Source organism: Podarcis vaucheri, assembly GCF_965113315.1.
Source record: "Podarcis vaucheri genome assembly, chromosome: 2".
NCBI lineage: Eukaryota > Metazoa > Chordata > Lepidosauria > Squamata > Lacertidae > Podarcis > Podarcis vaucheri.
In genome coordinates, this window is record NC_138760.1 from 23,250,562 (window position 1) to 23,273,085 (window position 22,524).

At 44.5% G+C, this 22,524-nt stretch overlaps 2 protein-coding genes across 4 annotated transcripts in view; both read left to right on the top strand.

Annotated features, from left to right (window-relative positions):
• Positions 1 to 22,524, top strand: part of ANKFN1 (ankyrin repeat and fibronectin type III domain containing 1) — a 250,655-nt gene that overhangs the window by 162,839 nt on the left and 65,292 nt on the right. For all 3 annotated transcript variants that reach the window (XM_082212408.1, XM_082212407.1, XM_082212409.1), the window contains 3 exons: positions 3,446 to 3,543; positions 5,516 to 5,606; positions 12,850 to 12,957. In XM_082212408.1, the coding sequence (XP_082068534.1) occupies positions 3,446 to 3,543; positions 5,516 to 5,606; positions 12,850 to 12,957 (297 nt within the window). The remainder of the gene's footprint in view (positions 1 to 3,445; positions 3,544 to 5,515; positions 5,607 to 12,849; positions 12,958 to 22,524) is intronic.
• NOG (noggin) overlaps positions 1 to 22,524 on the top strand; it is a 228,734-nt gene that overhangs the window by 79,395 nt on the left and 126,815 nt on the right. The gene's annotated exons all lie outside the window — the stretch shown is intronic.

A 22,524-nucleotide genomic window follows, 5' to 3' on the forward strand; every position in this document is an offset into this window, starting at 1 on the left:
CTGTATGGTTTCACTGTACATGATGACAAAGAATGGCCCCAAATTAAAGCCCATTTTTCTGTTCCCCCCAGAACGGGTCTTCTGACAAGACTGCACATTCCTTTTGGTTTGACATTAAACAACCTAGGACGGTCTTCTCCCATTTTATGCCGGCCCAGTAATGGAACTTGTCTGTTTTGGCAGCTTGTATACCCAGCTTCAGTTCGAAATGATTTAATGCAGCAAAAGTTATAAAGCCCAGAAAATTGTGGTTTACAATGGAAAATGTGACAGGCCATCAAATATAATGACACTTACAGGCACTCTGTAATGAAAGGCTACTATGCGCCAGTGCAAGAACCCCCATACAAGATGTTCTGTTAACAGCCTCTAAATTTTCATTGCTGCGGCTGGAGATAGTTCTGTGGCTCTCAATAAAGTCTGAGGTGTTTGTGTTGTTAGAGCTTCAGGGAGCTCAAGGTTAATGGACAAAAGTTAATGTTTCGTTGAGCGCTGCTTCTCACATTATGTTTGAAAGGCTGTGTACAGTCTCAGAAGTTGAACCCATGTCTGGAGCCCTGTGAAAAACCTTAATGCAAAATGCATGTGTCACTTTTGGCTCAAGGCAGACACTTGTATATGATTGGGTATCTCCTGCCCCTGGTCACATAGCTAAAAGAAGCCCACCAAGCCATGTTCTGTGACAGGTTTTTATGAGAAGGTTGGCTAGACTGGTGACTGGGAGTGGCCGCCGAGACAACATAACACCGGTCCTGAAAGATTTGCATTGGCTCCCAGTACATTTCCGAGCACAATTCAAAGTGTTGGTGCTGACCTCTAAAGCCCTAAATGGCCTCTGCCCAGTATACTTGAAGGAGTGTCTCCACCCCCATCATTCAGCCCAGACACTGAGGTCCAGCTCTGAGGGCCTTCTGGCAGTTCCCTCACTGTGATAAGTGAGGTTACAGGGAACCAGGCAGAGGGCACCTGGTTGGTCATGGCACCTGCCCTGTGGAACGCCCTCCGATCAGATGTCAATGAAATAAACAACTATTTGACTTTTAGAAGACATGTGAAGGCAGCCCTGTTTAGGGAAGTTTTTAATGTCTGATGTTTTATCATGTTTTTAATATTCTGTTGGGAACCGCCCGGAGTGGCTAGGTAAACCTATTATTATTACTATTGTTGTTGTTGTTGTTATTTGGAGGTTCTAGCAAGGGAGCGCAGCTATCGTATACCCTTGACCGAAGAACGGTACACTCTTTCTATCTGGGATGGTCGTCCTCATCCACCGAGCGCGCAGCTTCGGGAGGGACGCACATGGAGCGGGGAGGGAGGGAGGGGACACTCGCTTAGCCAGCCAGATCAGCCGAATCAACCCTGGCGATCAATGGGGTGACAGATGTTGCAGCCAGATCACCCTCACATCCAATTATTATTATTATTATTATTATTATTATTATTATTATTATTATTATTATTATTGTTATGCCAGCATGGTGTAGTAGTTAAGAGAGGTGGACTTGTAATCTGGTGAACTGGGTTCGATTCCCTGCTCCTCTACATGCAGCTGCTGGGTGACCTTGGGCTAGTCACACTTCTCTGAAGTCTCTCAGCCCCACTCACCTCACAGAGTGTTTGTTGTGGGGAGGAAGGGAAAGGAGAATGTTAGCTGCTTGGAGACTCCTTAAGGGGAGTGAAAGGCGGGATATCAAATCCAAACTCTCTTCCTCCTCCTCCTCCTCCTCTTCTTCTCTCCCAGATGTTGTTGGACTCTATCTTCCATCATCCCTAGTTCTTACAGCCAATAATCAGGGATGATGATGATGAAATTTGTATACTGCACTATACCTGCAGGTCTCAGGGCAGTTCACAAGATAAAATCACAAAATACATAATAAAAATAAGAACAAGAACAGCCCAATAATCTCCCCTCCCCAACACATTTTAAATGGGCATTGGATGTTAATCAGCCCAAGGCTTGGTTAAAGAGGAATGTTAAAGTGTACAATGAAGGAGCCAGGAGAACCGCCCTGGGGAGAGCATTCCACGAACAGGGAGCCACTACAGAAATGGCTCTTTCTTTCTTTCTTTCTTTCTTTCTTTCTTTCTTTCTTTCTTTCTTTCATATCTGTAGCAATTGGGCCTTATTTTGATACAGGGAAGCTGCCCGTAAGTTAGTTTCTTTGCTATGGTGTCCATCCTTGCAAAATACTGTATTTTCCCGCGTTTAAGACTATGTTTTCCAACAATTTTTTTAAGTTTGAAATTGGGGGTTGTCTTATACACAAAATGTTTAAAATATTTATTTCTTAATTTTGGGCTCAAAAAATAGGGGTCGTTTTATACATGGGGGCATCTTATAGACGGAAAAATACGGTAGTTAGGTCCTATTGTCATCAATCATCAAAGTGTGACATTTTATTATTGCTGTAACAACCCTGCAAACTATGAGGCTCTGTATTATTTCCTTTGTATATAATGGAGGTGGGTAGACTTGCTATTGTCCACTCCGTCTTCTCGTTTAAAAGCAACAGCACAGTGGCTAGATGTGTGCTCTGGCTAGCATATCAAGGGTTTAGGACTGCTCTGCCTTCTTACTATAGATAAAGTGGTCTTAGATCTGCAGCTTCCTTTATTTATTAAGAATACTTCTTCCAAATTTGCTGCTTTTGCTCTTCTTCAGCTCGGTAAGCTATAACTAGCACCTGATTTAATTTAATAGTATTCTTCAAAAATGCACGCAGCTCAGTTTTGAAACTATCTCAGGTTTTTGGTGTTTGTGGAAATTCTAATTCAAAATGGTTCTTCTGGTGAATGGGTATGTGATTTCAGTGATCTCAGGAGGCGTTGCAAACAGGGGCAAAGGACTCTCTCACACACACATTGCATTTTAAAGGCTTTCTAGTTATTGCACACAGCAAAAGCAGGGAAATTGATCTCTGTTGTCCCCAGAACAGAGAACAACATCTGTAGGAAAAAGTGAAAAGAGTGGGTATGTTTTTATCAAACTTTGATGAACCCCAATGCCTAAGTTTCAAGTTTAAAGGTTTTCCAAAATAATTATCAGCTCCGTTCTCCTTCATTGTGTGCCTGTATGTGAGGAATTCAGTGGTTCAACAATTTTATTCTATTTTTAGACACATGAAACTGTCCTCTTGTGTTGCCTCAAACTGAGAACCCCACCAAACGTCACCTCCTAAGCACCGAATTGTTTGCTGATTTGCAACCAGTAGATCCGCGTACTTTCTTAGCTGCTGGCATGCCAAAATTCCCTTTCTCTTTGCGAGAGTGAAGTGCAAATATTTGCTTGGCTTAACTTGCATGCAAAAAACCTTCTTCCACACTTTCATTGATACAGAGGCCTGAGACAAACAAGGGAGAGATGACGTAAATTAGCTGAATGTTCCTCTCTTAGACAACTGATGTCTAGTTAACCTTTCCACTGTTTGATTTTGTTTCCTAGTGGAATGGAGCTATTCAGAAGACTTTTCTCCTTTGGCTGGGGAAATCATCACGGATAACCTTCAGTCTATGAGGTGCACCATCACCGGCCTCACCATGGTAAATGACAAGGCCTTAATTTAGATTGCGCTGCTCCCCAAACACTAGCAAAACAGCCCACTTTGAATTTAAGCTGTTCAAGGAGAACAGCTGAGCGCCATTCCTCCGGCAAGGGCTGCCAGTCATTAAACGCATTGTGTCTGGTACCCAGCATCTGAAAACCACAAAGGGATGGGCGGTTGGCTGTAGGTTGTTTTGTGAGTCGCCGTATTAGTGGGGGAGATCTGAAGAGAGTGGAATTAAAGCTGCTGTGCCATGGATCATGGGCTAATCTTAGGGCAGATCAAAGGCTTTGGAGAGATCCAATCCTGACTCCATGTCTGATGCCTAAAATAACAGTTCCATCCCCACCGCTTTGTTGGGGAAACAAAAGTCGCTGGCTGCAGCAACTTAAAAGGAGAGAGGGGTGTTTTTATAGAGATTAAAAGTGGGTGGCTGATGGACAATGATCTCCCTATGGAGAGTCTCAGGAGGGGGGCATATAAGGATGTCCACTTCACATACATTTGCCTTCACCTTTCGGTCCTTCATAAGCAGCTGAATGTGACTTTCGACATCAGTAACAGGGGGTTTTTTATTTTAAAAATGCATCAATATTTACAGCTGGATGGAAATCTCAGATACATTCTCCTGTCTCGAAATCATTTGCATTTTTTTAATTTAAAGAAAAGAAAGAAAAACCCGTGTTAGTCAGGGGAGGCACATTAAGTTCTTCTAAACTGACTTTTAAACTCAACATTTAACATCTTGGGGTTTGAAGCTTAGGTTTTAAAAGTCTCTTTTTACATCTGGCTTTTTGTTGTTGTTGTTGTTGTTGATTTCTGCAAAGGTTAGCTTTGAACAAATGCTTTGGTGGATTTCCTAGATAATATCCCCCCCCCCCCAGCTTCATGTCCATGGGAGGCAGCAGCTGAAATGGGGTGTTTTGGGGCAGGAGTGGAGATTGAAAGCCCTGTAGATCCCAAGAAAGGACCAATCCCCAGGTTGTTATGTCACGTGTAGTTTGGGACTTAGCCTGTTTCAGCAGAAGGCAATTCCTCATATCTCTGTGGAACATCTAAAAACAGGGTACCTCTGTTGACCTAGAAAATTGTGGTTGTAGCCCTAACATGCACATCCCATGGGCCTCCCTTTGACCTGTTTCAGGAGCTGTTCCTTGAGAGACAATTTAGATGCAAATCGTCAGCAATTTATACAACCTACAAGAATAATAAAAGCCATGCACCGCCCAGTACTAGCTAATCTAAACTACTTCTCAGGGTCCCAGAGATACAGTATGTAAGAGATAAGGTGAAGCCAATTGTAAATGATGGAGAATGCAGCGCCAATACAAGACAGTTTACAATATATACAGCGGTACCTCGGTTCTCAAACATAATCCATTCCTGAAGACCGTTCGGCTTCCAAAACGTTCGAAAACTGAGGGAGGGCTTCCCATTGGTTGCAAGAGTTTCTTGCACACAGCAGAAGCCATGTCACATGTTCAAGTTCCGAAAAACGTTCGAAAACGGAAGCATTTACTACCGGGTTTGGGGCGTTCGAGAACCAAAACGTTCGACAATGGAGGTGTTCGGGAACCAAGGTACCACTGTATTCCTCCCTCTCTTCCTTTAATTCTGCTTCTTCATCTTATTGGTTTCACTGTCCTCAGACTCATTTGCTCTCACTTCTACTTGGTTGTGGCAACCTGCAAGCTTTTATTGCTGATGCCACAGCGCTACGGCTCATGTATTATCATCACAGGCAGCCATAAGCTAAGCCGCACGTTCTGCAGTTGCTTCAGCTGTCTCGAATGCGCCAATTTCAAACGTTAGTGAACATTCAGCACAGCCCTGCTATAAAACAGGTTACAAGAAATGTATTTGGGTCACTCGGCTCGCCCCTTTGTCAATGGGTAGCCGCATGACTATGGAATGCTCGTTTTGCCCGTGCTCATAAACTTGGGGTCGTCTGTTTTATTTTCTCATTACAGGGCCGAATCTATTATGTCCGAGTTTATGCTTATAACATGAAAGGCTGGGGGCAGCCTCAGACTTCCACGCCCCCCTGTGCTTCTCCTTCGAGTAGGTTAAGAGTTTTTGTCTATTTCAACATTGACTGCTTGTATTATTTGAACAACATTCATTCATATTCTCTTTTCCCCTCTCTTTTAAAGTGGAATTTAATAATGAGATCTGGATTTGAGGATTGAAGATAATGTTTGTTTATAGAAACTGGCTTTGTGAGGTGTTATATTGAATTGGACAAAGTGAATATTGTTTTTATATAGCAGAAGTTCTTTATTTTCTGAATCTTAATTTTCTATTTTTCTCTTTTCACCTCTTTTCTACTCTTTATTTTTTTTTCTTTCTTTATTTCTTCACCCCTTTTTGGATTTTTATTGTATCTAGATAAAAGTCTTGTTTTGGTTTTAAAAGGGAAAAGATATTAAGTTTTGTCTCTGTAAAACTTAATAAAATTTATTTTTTAAAAATAAATAAAGTGACATTTAAAAGGTTAGTTCAGCCAAGGTGAAATGATCATGGCAGAAAAAAAAGGAATGCATTTACAGAGATAGTTGATCTATGTGTTTTCAGCCTCCCAATTAGCCCTGTGTTTGGCTGTCTGTGAAATATCTGATCCTTCAAGAACTTACATGTGGAAGCAGGAAGTTGCCTAACTCCGAGTCAAACAATTGGTCCATGTAGTTCAGCAATGCCTATAGTGGTTGGCAGCAGCTCTCTGAGAGCCAGTGTGGTGTAGTGGTTAAGAGCGGTAAATTCGTAATCCGGTGAACCGGGTTCGCATCCCTGCTCCTCCACATGCAGCTGCTGGGTGACCTTGGGCTAGTCACACTTCTCTGAAGTCTCTCAGCCCCACTCACCTCACAGAGTGTTTGTTGTGGGGAAGGAAGGGAAAAGAGAATGGTAGCCGCTTTGAGACTCCTTCGGGTAGTGATAAAGTGGGATATCAAATCTAAACCCTTCTTCTTCTTCAGACCAAGTTTGGCTTATCCATACCTTGCCTGGAGTTGCCGTGGGTTGAGCCTGCAATATTCTGTATGCAAAGTGAATGATGTACCACTGAGCCATGGTCATTCTCACACCCAGCTGTGTGTGAAATTATACTTTTGTTCATTTGTTTACACGTGTAGCACCATTGATGGCCATAGCTAATAATAATAGTAGTAATAATGTTATTATTATTTGTACCCCACCCATATGGCTGGGTTTCTCCAGCCACTCTGGGCAGCTTCCAGAATATATAACAATGTAATAAAACATTAAACATTTTAAACACCCCCAGACAGGGTTGTTTTAAGATGTCTTCTACAGATTCCATAGTTACTTATCTCCTTGACATCCAATGGGAGTGCATTCCACAGGGCGGGTGCCACTACCGAGAAGGCCCTCTGCCTGGTTCCCTGTAACCTCCCTTCTCACAGTAAGGTAACCGCCAGAAGGCCCTCGCAGGGCCACAACAAAATGACAAAACACAGAAATGGGAAAATGTGAATGAAAAAGGTCCCCTACACCCATATTCTTTTAAAACCATACAGGGTTTTCTGTGTGTGTAAGCTTTCATTTTCTTTGAAAAGTAATATTAAAATGTAGAGGCATGATCAGATCCTCTCCTTAACTTTCTCCAAATTCAGAATGCTAGCAGTTGGTCTACACGTTACTTTTATCACTCTCACAAGCTGGAAACGGCTTCTCTCTGTGGCTTTTCCAAGCCACCAACATGAAATGTCGTGCAGCAGCTGATCTCACTATATTTATGGCTGCCAGGAAAAGTTGGCATGCCAGCTGCCAAACACAGCCAGATACACAATGCACAACCATTAACTGGCACGTGAGACTGGCCTTGGTGGAAAAGCGACCACCAAAAGCCATTTCCAGCTTCCTCTGTATGTTAAAGATATTGCTTAGACCAGTTCTAAAACAGAAGATATGGCAATCAAATACAGTGGTACCTCGGGTTACAGACGCTTCTGGTTACAGACTCTGCTAACCCAGAAATAGTACCTTGGGTTAAGAACTTTGTTTCAGGATGAGAACAGAAATCGTGCTCTGGCGGCGCGACGGCAGTGGGAGACCCCATTAGCTAAAGTGGTGTTTCAGGTTAAGAACAGTTTCAGGTTAAGAACGGACCTCCAGAATGAATTAAGTTATTAACCTGAGGTACCACTATACTGGGAAATAGCCTCTCTTTTGTCAAAAGCAGAATTACTCACCACCACCCCACCCCCCGCCACCCTTTAAATGACCAAAGATGTGCTTTAGTCACCTAGAACTAGAATAATTCCTCTCTCATTTTACAGTGGTACCTCGGTTCTCAAATTTAATCCGTTCTGGAAGTCCGTTCCAAAACCAAAGCGTTCCAAAACGCTTTCTCATAGAAAGTAATGCAAAAAGGATTAATCTTTTCCAGACTTTTAAAAACAACCCCAAAACAGCAATTTAACATGAATTTTACTAACTAACAAGACCATTGATCCATAAAATGAAAGCAATAAGCAATGTGCTGCAGTCAATCAATCAATCAATCAATCAATCAGTAGCTGAACTGCATTCCACACAGTCACAAAAACAAAAAGCCGCAAAAACAAAAATGCAAAATAAATAGCAAAAACAGACAGACCTCAGTGTAACACTCAAAATGTAAGTGTAGCACTCAAAACAGAGCACATTCGACTTCCGGAAAAAGTTCACAAACCGGAACATTTACTTCCGGGTTTGCAGTGTTTGGGTTCCAAGTTGTTTGAGTACCAAGGCGTTTGAGAACCAAGGTACCACTTTATTATATAAGTTTATTTATTCATCCAACAGCAAATGCGTGGGATCTTAAGTTTGCATGAACGTTTTCTGTTTTCATGCCTCAGTTTAATCCATCTACCTTCTCTTAGTCGACCTCATCAGTTTCTTGCAATAGCCTCCCAATGCTGATAATGCAGATATTTCACCGGGTGAACATCATAATCTTTTACACACCTCCTAAAACAAGATGATGTGTGAAAAGACAAAACGGTCACGGTGTCATCTTGTGGCCCTTGGTTGCAAATGGGAGAGAGGTAGTGAGGGTGGTTTTTGCCTGATCGTGTCCTCCATCATGGAGAGCACGTGTTGCGGTGAGATCACCTAAACTGCCTCCTTGTTGTGGGGCGGGACCGTTTGGATAACCACAACACCCCATTGGTTGCCCCTTGGTTGCCAAGGCAGAAATTTGGCCTGTTGGGTTGTCTATTGGCTACCGAGGGGCTCACCCCCAAGCCCTGGCAACCTGGACAGTGTCCTTCCTTAATAGGACGACACGGAGCTCACAACCATTTCCCTTCACAGCAGACCGGAAGTCACGTTTTCTGTTTTCATGCCTCAGTTTAATCCATCTTCCTTCTCTTAGTCGACCTCATCAGTTTCTTGCAATAGCCTCCCACTGCTAACACAGATATTTAAGCTGCTGCATGTCATTGGGAGCTTTCTCTTTCTTGAGACGTGCCGCGAATCACCTGCCCTCCCTATATTTAGGGCTGTTCTTTTGGCCTTGCTATGCCTGTCTAGCTATGCCTGTCTAGGGGTCATCTGTTTTGGAGCAGAGAGGTGGAGGGGGGAAGTCAAAGAAAATGTAGGTTGAATTTGTTTAGTTTTAATGTTTGTTGTTGAAATATTGTAAAATGTAAAAATAAAAAATTTAAAGAGAGAGAGAGAGAGAGTTAGCAGGGAATGAAGGACTTTTGCTGGCCTGTTGTTAAAATTCAAATAGTAGCCACACGGTACCCAATAAGGAGCTGCCAGCTGATTCCCCCAGAATGTGGAAGACATTTGGCAGAAGAACCTGCCTTGTCAATAATACAGTGGTGCCTCGCAAGACGAAATTAATTCGTTCCGTGAGTTTTTTCGTCTAGCGAATTTTTCGTCTTGCAAAGCACGGTGTCGGAAAAGTTTTGGAAAAGCTTCAAAAATCACCAAAAACCTCAAAAAAGGCTACCACACCGCGGTTCTATGAGTTGCTCCTTGAAGTCAAGTCACAACTGTATTGACGGTGTTAAGAAAAAGGAAACAAACTTGCAAGACGTTTTCGTCTTGCGAAGCAAGCCCATAGGGAAATTCGTCTTGCGAAGCAGCTCAAAAACCGCAAAACCCTTTCGTCTAGCGAGTTTTTCATCTTGCGAGGCATTCGTCTTGCGGGGCACCACTGTATGGTACCAAGCTTAGTGTGGCATAAAAGAGCTTTTCTTCAGAGGTTGCAGGAGAGTTGAGGCATGTCTGGTTGAGCACACAGACACTCCCTACCCCACTCAAAGCAGGGCTGTTGTGTACAGCCCCATACCCTCTGTACAGCCCCATAACGGTTGGGAGATTTGCGTGTTGAGACCCTGCAACCACCCCCTTGTTGAAGAATAAAACACCAGGATGCAGATATTAGGTTAATGTTATTGGGCAAATTTTGGCCACAACTTTATTGATTACAGAATGTGAGCGGTATTGGCTTAGGCATTGAATGGACCCGACTATATCTGACTCCTTCCCGTTGCGCAGGGAGTCCGGTAAGGGTAAACCACCGGAAGGGGGAGCCCCGTCGATGCAAACCAATTCAAGCTCCCCCCAGGGTTCCCAACAGGGTCGTGTCATGGCCCTAGCCCCGCCTTGGGCTTCAGAAAAGATCCACGCCCCACGGAATCCTTTAACGGAATACCCTTAAGCTTCAAGGGGCAGGTGATGGCCACACCTCCCCTCCCCCATCATAAGGTCAAACAATGCCTAACCGTAAAACCTTACAAAGTTGTGATGATTGCTACGAGGTAGGCGAAAACCAAATGGCCCATGCCAGTTTGCCAAGTGGAAAAATTCCTACCAGGCCCCACAATGGCGACCAACCAATCTCCATAGCAAGGCCAATGAAGAAAACCTGCAAAAAAGGGAGGGAGAGCAGGAGATTGAGGAAGCAAGCCAAGAGAAAGCTCTCCGGCTCGCACCTCTGTTTAAATGGGTCCCAGCCATGCGCCCCCCCCCCAGCCAGCAGATTGGCAGGCTGGTTGCTGACATAGCCGGGATCCTCCGGGCAACATGGGACTTCGTCCCCCGCCCCCGGGGGAGAGTGGGTGGCCATGTGGTCCACCGCAACTCCTCCCCACAGTGACGTGGAGCGGACATATAGCCTGTTTGGGCCTCATCCCTGAAGAGGACTGGTGCTTTCCCACTCCTGTGCCACATGTTTGCAGCAGCTGACCTAATGACTGGAAGTGGCCACTGGAACCATATAGCACTGATCCTAAAAGAACGACATTGGCTCCCAGTACGTTTCCGAGCACAATTCAAAGTGTTGCTCCTGGCCTTTAAAGCTCTGAATGGCCTCAGCCCAGTATACCTGAAGGAGCGTCTCCACCCACATCGTTCAGCCCGGACACTGAGGCCCAGCTGAGGGCCTTCTAGCTCACTGCAAGAAGTGAGGTTACAGGGAACCTTCTCAGCAGTGGCCTATGGCAGTGTTTTTCAACCTTTTTTGGGCAAAGGCACACTTGTTTCATGAAAAAAATCACGAGGCACACCACCATTAGAAAATGTTAAAAAAATTAACTCTGTGCCTATATTGACTATATATAAACTTACCGGGCTGCTGCTGCACAGGGCTGGACTCACTTGTCTCTCTTCCGAGACCCGGCCGTGACCGACTGGTTCCAGATGACCTCCTCACCTCACGCTGCACCTGCAGCCTAGTCTGGATCCGGATGCGGTCTCTCTGCAGTGCCGACTCCCGCCGAGTCCCGGTCTCTGTCCGTCTCCTCCTGCTCCGGTCCTCCTGGTGACTCGAGTCGCGACGTCTTCTTCTCTCCGCTGCTGCGCACACTGTGCTCGGCCGGGAAGGAAGTCGGAAGATGATGTCCTACTGTGATAGGTCCAGGCTGGAGTCTGGACCAATCACAGCCCGGACATCAGAAAAGTGGAGGGTGTCCCCCTGAGGAGCGCCAATCGGCGCCCCTGCTGGCCGAGGGTGGGATCAAAAACCCCACCCACATCCAGGACACAGTCCGGCGCCCGCCTAGTAGGCGAAAATTTGACATTATTTTTTTAAAAAATCTTTCGAATTTTTCAATTTTTCCCACGGCACGCCAGGCAACATCTCGCGGCACACTAGTGTGCCACGGAACAGTGGTTGAAAAACACTGGCCTATGGTATGCCCTCCCTTCAGATGTCAAAGAGATAAGTAACTATACAACCTTTAGACAATATCTGAAGGCAGCCTTGCATATGGAAGTTTTAAATGGTGTTTTATTATGTTTCTGTATATGTTGGAAGCCACCTGGAGTGGTTAGGGCAACCCAGTCAGATGGGCGAGGTACAAATACTATTGTTGTTGTTGTTGTTATTATTATTATTATTGATGTCAGGACCTGAGGTTCATTGCATGAATGGGGAAGGGCCATAGCTCAGTGGTCCAGCACCCACCCTGCATGCAGAAGGTTGGAGGTTCAGTCCCCACCATCTCCAGGTTGGGAATGTCTCCTGCCTAAAGCCTTGGAGAGCCACTGCCATTAGTCAGATAGATGGATCAATGGTCTGACTCAATACAACTCGTAATTGGGGAGGTTTTGCATTGGGAGACCATTTCTGATATAATGCGCATCTCCTGAAGTAGCTTGGGACACAACAGGAATGAGACCATATGCCCTGCCTTCCTGATTTGGTATGTTTCCAACAATTACCATTGGATTTAGCACCAGTGTCAGGCTTCGGGGAATTGGCTTACTCACCCGTGGCAGTAAATAAGAAGATCAAATGAAAGGAACATCTTAGATTCTTTAATCATCAAAGTGAGAGACAAAAGAACACATCTCCCTAGAAATGGTGGTGCTCCCAATTAAGGCTTACACCCCCTCTGTTCGTATTAATCTACATCACTCCTAAATCTTGTAATCTGAGCTTGTACCCTCTGTGCTTTCTGTTCTGAGACTTTCTGAGATCTTCTCGACTTTGGGGAGGGCGGTGGAGGAATGCTATCCAATGACCGTGAATCTGTTAACCCTCTCTCTCCCAGTGTTTCTTCTCCTAGCTGTTCTCCATCCAGTGTTTCCCAGCTTCTGCTTTCTGAACTATGCCCCTCTGCAAACCACTGTTCCAAGTCTATACTGTCTTCCTGCTCCTGGGAAGATTCAAGATCCAGATTAGGGGGAGGGGGTTTCACAGTGTTCTGATCAAGGACAAACTTAAAAAAACAGGCTTATTGGCCAACTCTGTCCGGAGCCAGGAGACGATGAGAGCAAAGAAACTCTCTGCGTGGCTCCCTTTCCTCTGCCGCATTTCACATTGCTTATTTCTTTCGCTCAACAGACTGGAAAGACTACGATGGCCGAGAGCCTAGGCACAGGGGACAGGTCGAGGCTCTGGAACGTTTGCTGCAGCAGGTTAGGGCATCTCGTCCGAGTTACAGTTGCCGAGGTAAGGATAAAGTATCCTCCGTGGGGTAGGGCACCAGGCGAAGTCTCCGTGGCGCCTGTAATTTTAGCAGCTTCCTATCTGGGCCATACTGTCTCATTCATCAAGAAAGAGAAAGATATTAATATTGGCCCATCTGGAATCACTTTAGCAGACTATCTCGCTCTTCTTGCCTCTCCCAATTGGCAACGCGGCAAACATTTGAAGAGAAGCTTTCGCCAAAGCCTCTCTCTCATTTTCTCTCTCTCTCTCATTCTCTCTCTCTGTCTCTGTCTCCTGCCCAGTAAATTGTTTCATATCACAAACACCAATTAATATGTTTAAAGACTTCCTGGCAAAGACAGATAGCAGGCCTTAATGGGGCTGGTAATAATAATAATAATAATAATAATAATAATAATAATAATAATACATTTTTATTTATACCCCGCCCTTCCCGGTTCAGACAACTGGGCTCAGGCCGGCCAACAACAAATTTAAAACACTTAATTAATGCAACAAAAAAACAGCATAAAAGACAGTATAAAACATTAATAACAATCAATTCAGAATTCAAAAATCAATTTAAGGGGAAAATCCATCCAATAAACATTAGATGATCACCAGGGCTAGCTGGCTAAATTAGTCCTATTAGGGCCAGCGAGGAGACCAGGGGAGAATTAGCTGTGGGGGTGCCATATTTTTGTGGACATTTGGGCAAGAGGCAGCCCGTGGTTCCTTCGCACCCCAACGGCATGTGAAAAAAGAGGCGTTACCCCAGAGCATGTACAAAGTGCTTTTCCTTACCATTGCATGTCCGCAGCCAGCCTCTCACAGCAAGTGAGGTTTGTGGGAGGAGACATTCCGCCGCCCTCAAACTCGAGCAATAAATTGCTATAATAGATACCCACCAGCAGGGAAGATGGCGGCAGGGTTCAATGATGGGTAAAGTAAAGGTAAAGGGACCCCTGACCATTAGGTCCAGTCGTGACCGACTCTGGGGTTGCGGCGCTCATCTCGCTTTATTGGCCGAGGGAGCTGGCGTACAGCTTCCGGGTCATGTGACTGGCAAGACTACGCCACTTCTGGCAAACTAGAGCAGCGCACGGAAACTCCGTTTACCTTCTCGCCGGAGCGGTACCTATTTATCTACTTGCACTTTGACGTGCTTTCAAACTGCGAGGTTGGCAGAAGTTGGGACCGAGCAACGGGAGCTCACTCCGTCGCGGGGATTCGAACCGCCGACCTTCTGATCGGCAAGTCCTAGGCTCTGTGGTTTAACCCACAGCGCCACCCGCGTCCCTTAATGATGGGTAATTTATGGTCATTTTCTGACTCCACCCATTACTGCTGCTGGCCGTGGTTTTAACTTTTAATATTGTGTGTTACAACCTTTGGACTGAACGAAAGCAGTGTTGCTGCTGCCAGCAAAACAGGTGCTATAAATTCTCTAGGAAGCCATTCCAACTTGTAATGAAAAAGAGGCACCCTAATGAGTGCGGGGGAAAAGCAAAATTGCTGCATTTTAAATGAAACTGTCTCCCCTGTTCCCTTAGATGTAGAGACAGTTTAAAGCCCAGCAAGTTCTCTGTTCTTCATTCACGGGAGACAACATGCTTTTGAAAACCAGGGCAGCAGCTTGAGATACGTTCCAAAAGCCCATGTTCTCAGTGAGCTGTTGAAATGCGATTAAATATTTTTAATTACCTCCCCCCCCCAAAAAAAATATATATATATAACGTTTTTCTTGAAATTATGGCTTTGTGACAAAGGAACTTCAAACACACACCCCCTGCTTTTTTAATAGGAGAAATCAAATTATTACAGAGTTCTGATTGTCCTCCCCTCTCTACTGTCTCGCCTTGGCAGATTCTGCACAAGGAGCCCTCGATTCTTATGTGTGCAAATATGCAACAATGCAGACTAGCAAAGGTCTGTGTGTTCCTTTGCTGTAACTATGGCAACATACGCTCAATGTGAAAATGCCCTTTTGAAAAAGGAAAGGAATGTTGCATGGAAATAAGTGCTTCTTTCCCCCCTTCCCTCCTCACCACCTTCTAATCAGGGTCCCCGTAAAGCAATCTGTTTTATAATGCAGCCTATTGAAAACCATTCTTTTTCCTGGCTGCTCTTTGTTATACTTTTGTGGCGCCTGCCACAGTGATGTGCGAACTCACTGTAGTGAGCATATGTGCGATTTGACATTCTGAAATGCGTTACGGCGGTGGTTGGGTGAGCAATTCGCACCACCTCTCTGGTGTAACCTCGACAGGAGTGAAAAGCTTTTTCAGCCTGAAGACAACATTGGATTTTGAAACACTGACCCAAGACCATATATCGTGGTGGGTGGGGCCAGAGAGGAAATCTGGCGGAGCAGCGTACATAAATTTTATCACTGTGCAGCAAGCTACTTTCTTTTCCTTCTTTTGAAAATGATTTTTATTTGATTTTACAAGCATAGAGTTATAAGATCCCCTCCATGGGTCTTATTGCCAACATTTTCAACTGCATATTATTTCCTAATCCATATTTTGTACCTATCCATTTTGTCCATAGTGTTTGTTACATTACACGTGTTATTAGAATCCTGCTAATGTTTTCATCTGCTTACAGTGGTCTCCTAAATAAATTATAATTTTTTCCCATTCCTTCTTAAAGTTTTTGTCTTCTTGGTTTCTGAGCTTTCCAGGCAGTTTTGCCATTTCAGCGTAGTCCAACAGCTTAGTTTGCCATTCCTCTCTGGTAGTGACCTTGTCTTCTTTCCACATCTGGGCTAGTAGCATCCATGTGGCTGTTGTCACATACATAAAGAGTCTTTTCTACTCCTTTGGAATATCGGTACCTACAATTCCTAATAAGAAAGCATCTGGGGGTTTTTTTAAATAAAAGTTATTTTAAACATTTTTTCAATTAATTATATATCATATCCCAGAATGCTTTTATTTCTTTACATGACCACCACATATGATAAAAGGTACCTTCTTTTTCTTTACATTTCCAGCAGATGTTTGTACTTGTCTAATACATTTTTGCTAACTTACTAGGAGTCAATTACCACCTGTACATCCTTTTCATATAGTTTTCTTTCAGCGTGCAACATGCTGAGAATTTCAAATCAGTTTTCTATAACCTTTCCCAATCTAAAAGTTGAATATTGCGCCCAGTGTATCATTATGGATTTAACCTGTTCATCTTTTGTATACCATTCCAGGGCCCTAGTCTCTTGTGACAGAGTGTTCCACCAAGTCGGGGCCGGTACTGAAAAGGCCCTGACCCTAGTTGAAACCAGTCTAACCTCCTTGAGGCTCGGGACCTCCAAAATGTTGTTATTTATGAACCTTAAGGTCCTCCGCAGGGGATACCAGGAGAAGCATTCCTGTAGGTATGAGGGTCCTAGGCCACATAGGGCTTTAATGGTCAAAGCCAGCACCTTAAACCTGACCCTGGACTCCACCTGGAGCCAGTGCAGCTGGTAAAGACAGTTGGGTGGCACCTTGCAGCCAAGCCCTGCAGCCAAGCTGGTGCCAAATGTATCGTTCTGTTTTCCTTTGGACCACTCCAGCAAGGCTGAGAAGGTGATCTTGTCATCTGGACAGCCCAGGAGCTACATACACAATGCTCAGGATGGCACCCAAGCACTGCTGGAACAGAGGCTTGGCTTCACATCTAGATGCACACTCCATTGTCTCTCGAGACAGACGGATGCCATCAACAATGTATCGTCTCTGTTTGGGCATCTCCTTTGCACTATTGCACCTGCGTGAGAGGGGAGAGAACAGCAGCCCTGTCAAGTCCTCATCACGCAGTCCGCACAATTCTGTGGGTCACCTCTGAAGAAGAGAGGCTGCTTTAAGCACATAGGGCCTCCGAACAGAACTCATATCCAGTTGACCCTAGGAGACAACGATGTAAACAACCTCACAGAAACATCTCCAGGAAAACCTTTGACAACTCTGGCATCCCGGCTGCATTTTAGAGGCTCTGCAAACAGATCTGCTGTGGCTTTAGAATTCACTTTGTAATTTGCCGTTATCCTTGGGAGAGAGAGAAAGGGCTTTGGTTTCAAAAGTTTAATCTCCGGTGGAGGGAAACATGGATGATTACAAGCAACAAGGTCGCCCATTTGTCTTCATAAGTAGCGTAACCAGGTTACTACAATTACAGATTGCTTGGCATTGTATGGGCCTAAGGTTGAAGAAGTTTTTTCCTCCGCCCAGCCCAGCCCAGCTTTCGTCCTTCTCCAATCATACATTTCAAATCAACTCTTTGTAGTTCAGCGTATTGTTGTGATGATCTAAGGTGGGAAGGGGAGAAATCAAAACTTTTCATTGTAATGCTTACCCTTTGTTTTGTTTTTTTCGGTGGCACTTGTCCAGCAAAATACTGACGGACTAAGTCCGAAGCTAATCCTTAAAAATGTGTGAATAGTAATTTGATCTGGGAGCTGCGGAACCAGCCCTTACCTCATTTGGCAAAGGGCAGAGGGGTTGGCTTTGGACGGCAGGCTGTTTCAAGGCAAGGTTGGAACGGAGGCAGAGCTAGCCCAGAACTCAGGACCTATTCTCATTACCCTCTCTGGGCATGACGGCCCACAAGCCTTCATCAGCATGTGGGCTGGCTTTTAGCTGTGCTGCTGTATGTTAAGTTATACGAATGCTGGTGTCCTGAACAGAAGCCGCCGCAGAGCAGAGACTCTCATGTTGCACTTGAAATAGGAAGTCGGTGGGCAATATTGCGCAGCTGCTCCTGTGCAGATTATCGACATTCTTATGTGTCGAAATGTTGTTACAGAGAACGTTGGAATACAGTGGTACCTCAGGTTACATATGCTTCAGGTTACAGACACTTCAGGTTACAGACTCCGCTAACCCAGAAATAGGGCTTCAGGTTGAGAACTTTGCTTCAGGATGAGAACAGAAATCGTGCTCTGGCGGTGCGGCAGCAGCAGGAGGCCCCATTAGCTAAAGTGGTGCTTCAGGTTGAGAACAGTTTCAGGTTAAGTACGGACCTCCGGGACGAATTAAGTACTTAACCCGAGGTACCACTGTACAGTGGTACCCCGGTTTACGAACTTAATCCATTCTGGATTAAGAACTTTGCTTCAGGATGAGAACAGAAATCGTGCTCTGGCGGCGCAGCAGCAGGAGGAGGCCCCATTAGCTAATGTGGTGCTTCAGGTTAAGAACAGTTTCAGGTTAAGTACGGACATCCGGAACGAATTAAGTACTTAACCCGAGGTACCACTGTACAGTGGTACCTCGGTTTACGAACTTAATCCATTCTGGAAGTCCGTTCTTAAACCCAAAACCGTTCTTAATCTGAGGCGTGTTTTCCCTAAGGAGGCCTCCCGCCACCAGTGCCCTTCCATCGTTCGGATTCCGTTCTTAGACCAAGGTAAAGTTCGCAAACCGGGACACTACTTCCGGTTTTGTGGAGTTCATAAACCGACTCGTTCTTAAACAGGACTATTCTTAAACCGAGGTACCACTGTATTGGAATGCTGGATACATGTCTGTTTCTCAGATTTTGAACCCAGAGACACCTCTCTCTCTCTCTCTCTCTCTCTCTCTCTCTCTCTCTCTCTCTCTCTCTCATCTATCTATCATTTATCTATTTTGACTTAAATTAGGGACACACTTCTTCCTTAGGCCCTGTCCACATTAGAGATGAAAGAATCTGGTAATTTTGGTTCTCCAAATTTCTCATTTTTCCAGTATTAAAATCAGTTCTTCGCATTTCTGCAGCAATTTGCATTTTCCTCCTAAAATCCTCATGAAAACGACATAATCCTCTTGAGAACTACATATCTTTCAAAAGACGTTTGAAGGCAGCCCTGTATCAGGAAGTTTTTAATGTTTGATGTTTTATTATGTGCTGGAAGCCACCCAGAGTGGCTGGGACAACCCAGCCAGATGGGCGGGGTATAAATAATAGAATTATTATTATTATTATTATTATTATTATTATTATTATTATTACAGTGGAAACATGTCTCAGACCAGCAGACTTGGGTCAAGGTTTGCAGACGAAGCTTGCCCCAGTGCAAGGTTTCCCATACTTGGGTCTCCAGCTCTTTTTGGACTGCAACTCCCCTCATCCCTAGCTAGCAGGACTAGCGGTCAGGGATGATGGGAATTGTAGTCCAGAAACAGTTGGAGATCTAGGTTTGGGAAACCCTGCCCTCGTGTTTAAAGCAGGCATAGGCAAACTCAGCCCTCCAGATGTTTTGGGACTACAACTCCCATCATCCCTAGCTAATGGGACCAGTGGTCAGGGATGATGGGATTGTAGTCCCAAAACATCTGGAGGGCTGTGTTTGCCTATGCCTGGTTTAAAGGCTCATGTAGGCCGTCTCATCTTTGCTGGTTTGCTTCTCTTTCTATCCCTTCGGCCTCTTCCACTGCTGCGATCAAGTTTGCTCTTTAAAATGTGCCCTCTGTGGATGACACCAAACCTATCATGCTCTGCCAAAGCTCAGATTTATCTGCCAGAAATCTTCCCAGGATTCCCTTCCCTCTCACTTCCTCAGACCAGTTTGTTGGTTTTAACGCAGTGAGACGACAAAGCCAAATTATATGGACCACCTGCAAACCAACTTCTTGAGCTGCTTAGCACAGAACAGGTTTTTGAGTGTTTCTTTGAGCTCAGCCTTTACCAGCCAGGTGCCCTCTGAATGCAATGCCCTGGTTTGCAAAGGCTAGTCGAAGCCCCAGTCTGCCTAATCTATGCGCTGCTCACTTCAGCCTTTGCACAAAGGTGTTTTCCCCCCCGCTTCTGTGGCCTTATCATTTATTGATGCAGCTTTGCATCTGCATATCATTTTGCTGCCATGCAATTAGTACCACGCCACGTTATTTATTACCTAATTAAATGGCAGGCCATTCAAGCGCCTTCTTCCCGTGACTCCCAAATTATTATTATTACACATATGTGGGCATATAATCCCACTTCGGTATTACTTGTCCCTGTTTATACAAGATTGTAAAAACAAAAGCAATCAACAGGGTGGAAATAATTGCCACAGTTTTTGTATGCGGATCATTTCGCAGTGGCCGTTAAAACGCTGGTGGAGTGGAGCCAAACCATTTGACTAGTGAAACGGGTTGCTTTCCCCACTTTAAATCCACCCTGTTTACTTTAGTAGCATTATTACTTGATATTTCTTGATGTATTAAGGTGCGTTCTCTTCAGAAAGACAAGACTCCCTCATACAGGCATGCTCTAAACTTATTTGAGGTTGCAGGCAAATAACATACTTAAAACTCATTTGCTTCCAAGCTCAGAGTATCAGTAAGTATGAATGATCCTACCAAGGCAACTATAGGGACTCGGGTGGCACTGTGGGTTAAGCCACAGAGCCTAGGACTTGCCAATCAGAAGGTTGGCGGTTCGAATCCCCGCGATGGGGTGAGCTCCTGTTGCTCGGTCCCTGCTCCTGCCAACCTAGCAGTTCAAAAGCACGTCAAAGTAGATAATTCGGTACTGCTCCGTCGGGAAGGTAAACGGCGTTTCCGTGCGCTGATCCGGTTCGCCAGAAGCGGCTTAGGCATGCTGGCCACATGACCCAGAAGCTGTACGCCGTCTCCCTCGGCCAATAAAGCAAGATGAGCGCCGCAACCCCAGAGTTGGTCACGACTGGACCTAATGGTCAGGGGTCCCTTTACCTTTACTTACCAAGGCAACTGCTATGTAGAGTTGCCATATTTCAAAAAGTGAAAATCCAGAATCTCCACGCACACAAAATGAAGTTTTTGAGATATTTTTATTTTATTTTATTTTATTTATTTTAATTTTATTAACAGATAAAACACATACATGTACATTTGCACAATACACATACACAACACACTACCTTATTTTCATAACATAAAACATACCTACATTACTCTATATAATACCTACCTATACTGTACATATCAACACACCTACCCCACACAGACACCCACCAAGTGACTTGACTTCCAGCCATTCTCGTTACGCTACTTTATTTTTCCAACTAGCTTAAACGCATTTCATTATTTCTTTAATCTCTTCTTCTATCTCGACTTTCTCTCCTTTCACTCTAATCATTTTCTGGGTTCACTCAATATCTGTCAGAAATTCTACTTTTTCCACATAAATTTTGATGTATTCCTTAAACATAGCCCACTCCTTATTCACTTTTTGTACCATATCTCCTCTTATCCTCCCTCTTCGTTTGGCAATACAATGGTGCCCCGCAAGACGAATGCCTCGCAAGACGGAAAACTCGCTAGACAAAAGAGTTTTCCGTTTTGGAGGTGCTTCGCAAAACGAATCTCCTATGGGTTTGCTTTGCAAGACGAAAATGTCTTGAGAGTTCCTGCGGGGTTTTTTCCCCTCCCCCCCTTTTTCTAAGCCGCTAAGCCGCTTATCAGCTGATCCGGTAAGCTGATAAGCCGCTAAAAGCCGCTAAAAGCCGCTAATAGCGCTAATCCGCTAATCCGTCAATGGGCTTGCTTCGCAAGACAAAAAAACCGCTAGACGAAGAGAATCACAGAACGGATTCTTTTCGTCTTGCGAGGCACCACTGTATGGAAGTATTCCGTCATTTTAGATAACCAGTCTGTTTTAGTTGGGACGCTGCTACTTTTCCAATTTTGGGCAATCAATAACCTTGCCACCATAGTTGCATACATAAATATTGATCTGACCGTTCTTTTTATTTCCTCTGACATGATACCTAGGAGAAAGGATTCTGGTTTTAAGTTTTTGAGATATTTTTAAGGAAATTCACCAAAAAACCAGCACTTCTGACATGGATGTGGGAATGTTCAGGGTAGGAAGAGAGGATATACGATTAATTAATATCCTTCCTAACTTACGCTAGGAAGTTCCTTTACTTAGCAGAGTTTACATTCCCCTTTTTACATGCACAGCAGATAGCTGGTTGCAGGCTCGTGTAAGCCTCTCACTATTATACAATTCAGTCTGTCTCAGATTGAATTGTACGTTCCTAGTAAGTTCCCTTGAATCCCTCTTAAAAGAATAAAGACGCCACAATCTTATTCAAAGTCAATAAAAGAAGTTTACTTACATCAGTTCACAGTTGGATCCCTGAAGGCAGACTTAGTTACAAATATGTACATGTGGATCTACCCCATATGGGGGGATAATCCCAGGAGGAACAGGAGGTTTCGACTAGCTGGACCAAACATCCCCTTGCATGGCCACTCTAGGAGAACAAGGAATGTTGTATTTGACTGCTTCTCATGGATCACATCCCACAATGGGTTGCCATACATCCCGAACATTTTCGTGATTTTCGGAAATTCCGTCCAAACACTTATTTCCAACCAACGAATCCTGGATGTGCCCAGGAAAACCCAGACGTATGGCAGCCCTACTGTTATAACTCCCCCCCCCAAAAAAAACCCCTTGTCTCTACAAAGCACTGCACTTCAGGTTTCCTCAAAACCAACACATTTTGGTGGCCAAGCTATCCCCTTCCAGGAAAGGAATTATTTATCAGCATCTGAATGTTCTTTATATTTGCATTAGGATAATGATGCTAAATTTATGCCTCATTTCTGTCACCTTCTTCAATGTGCAAATTAGGGTGCAAATGTATTC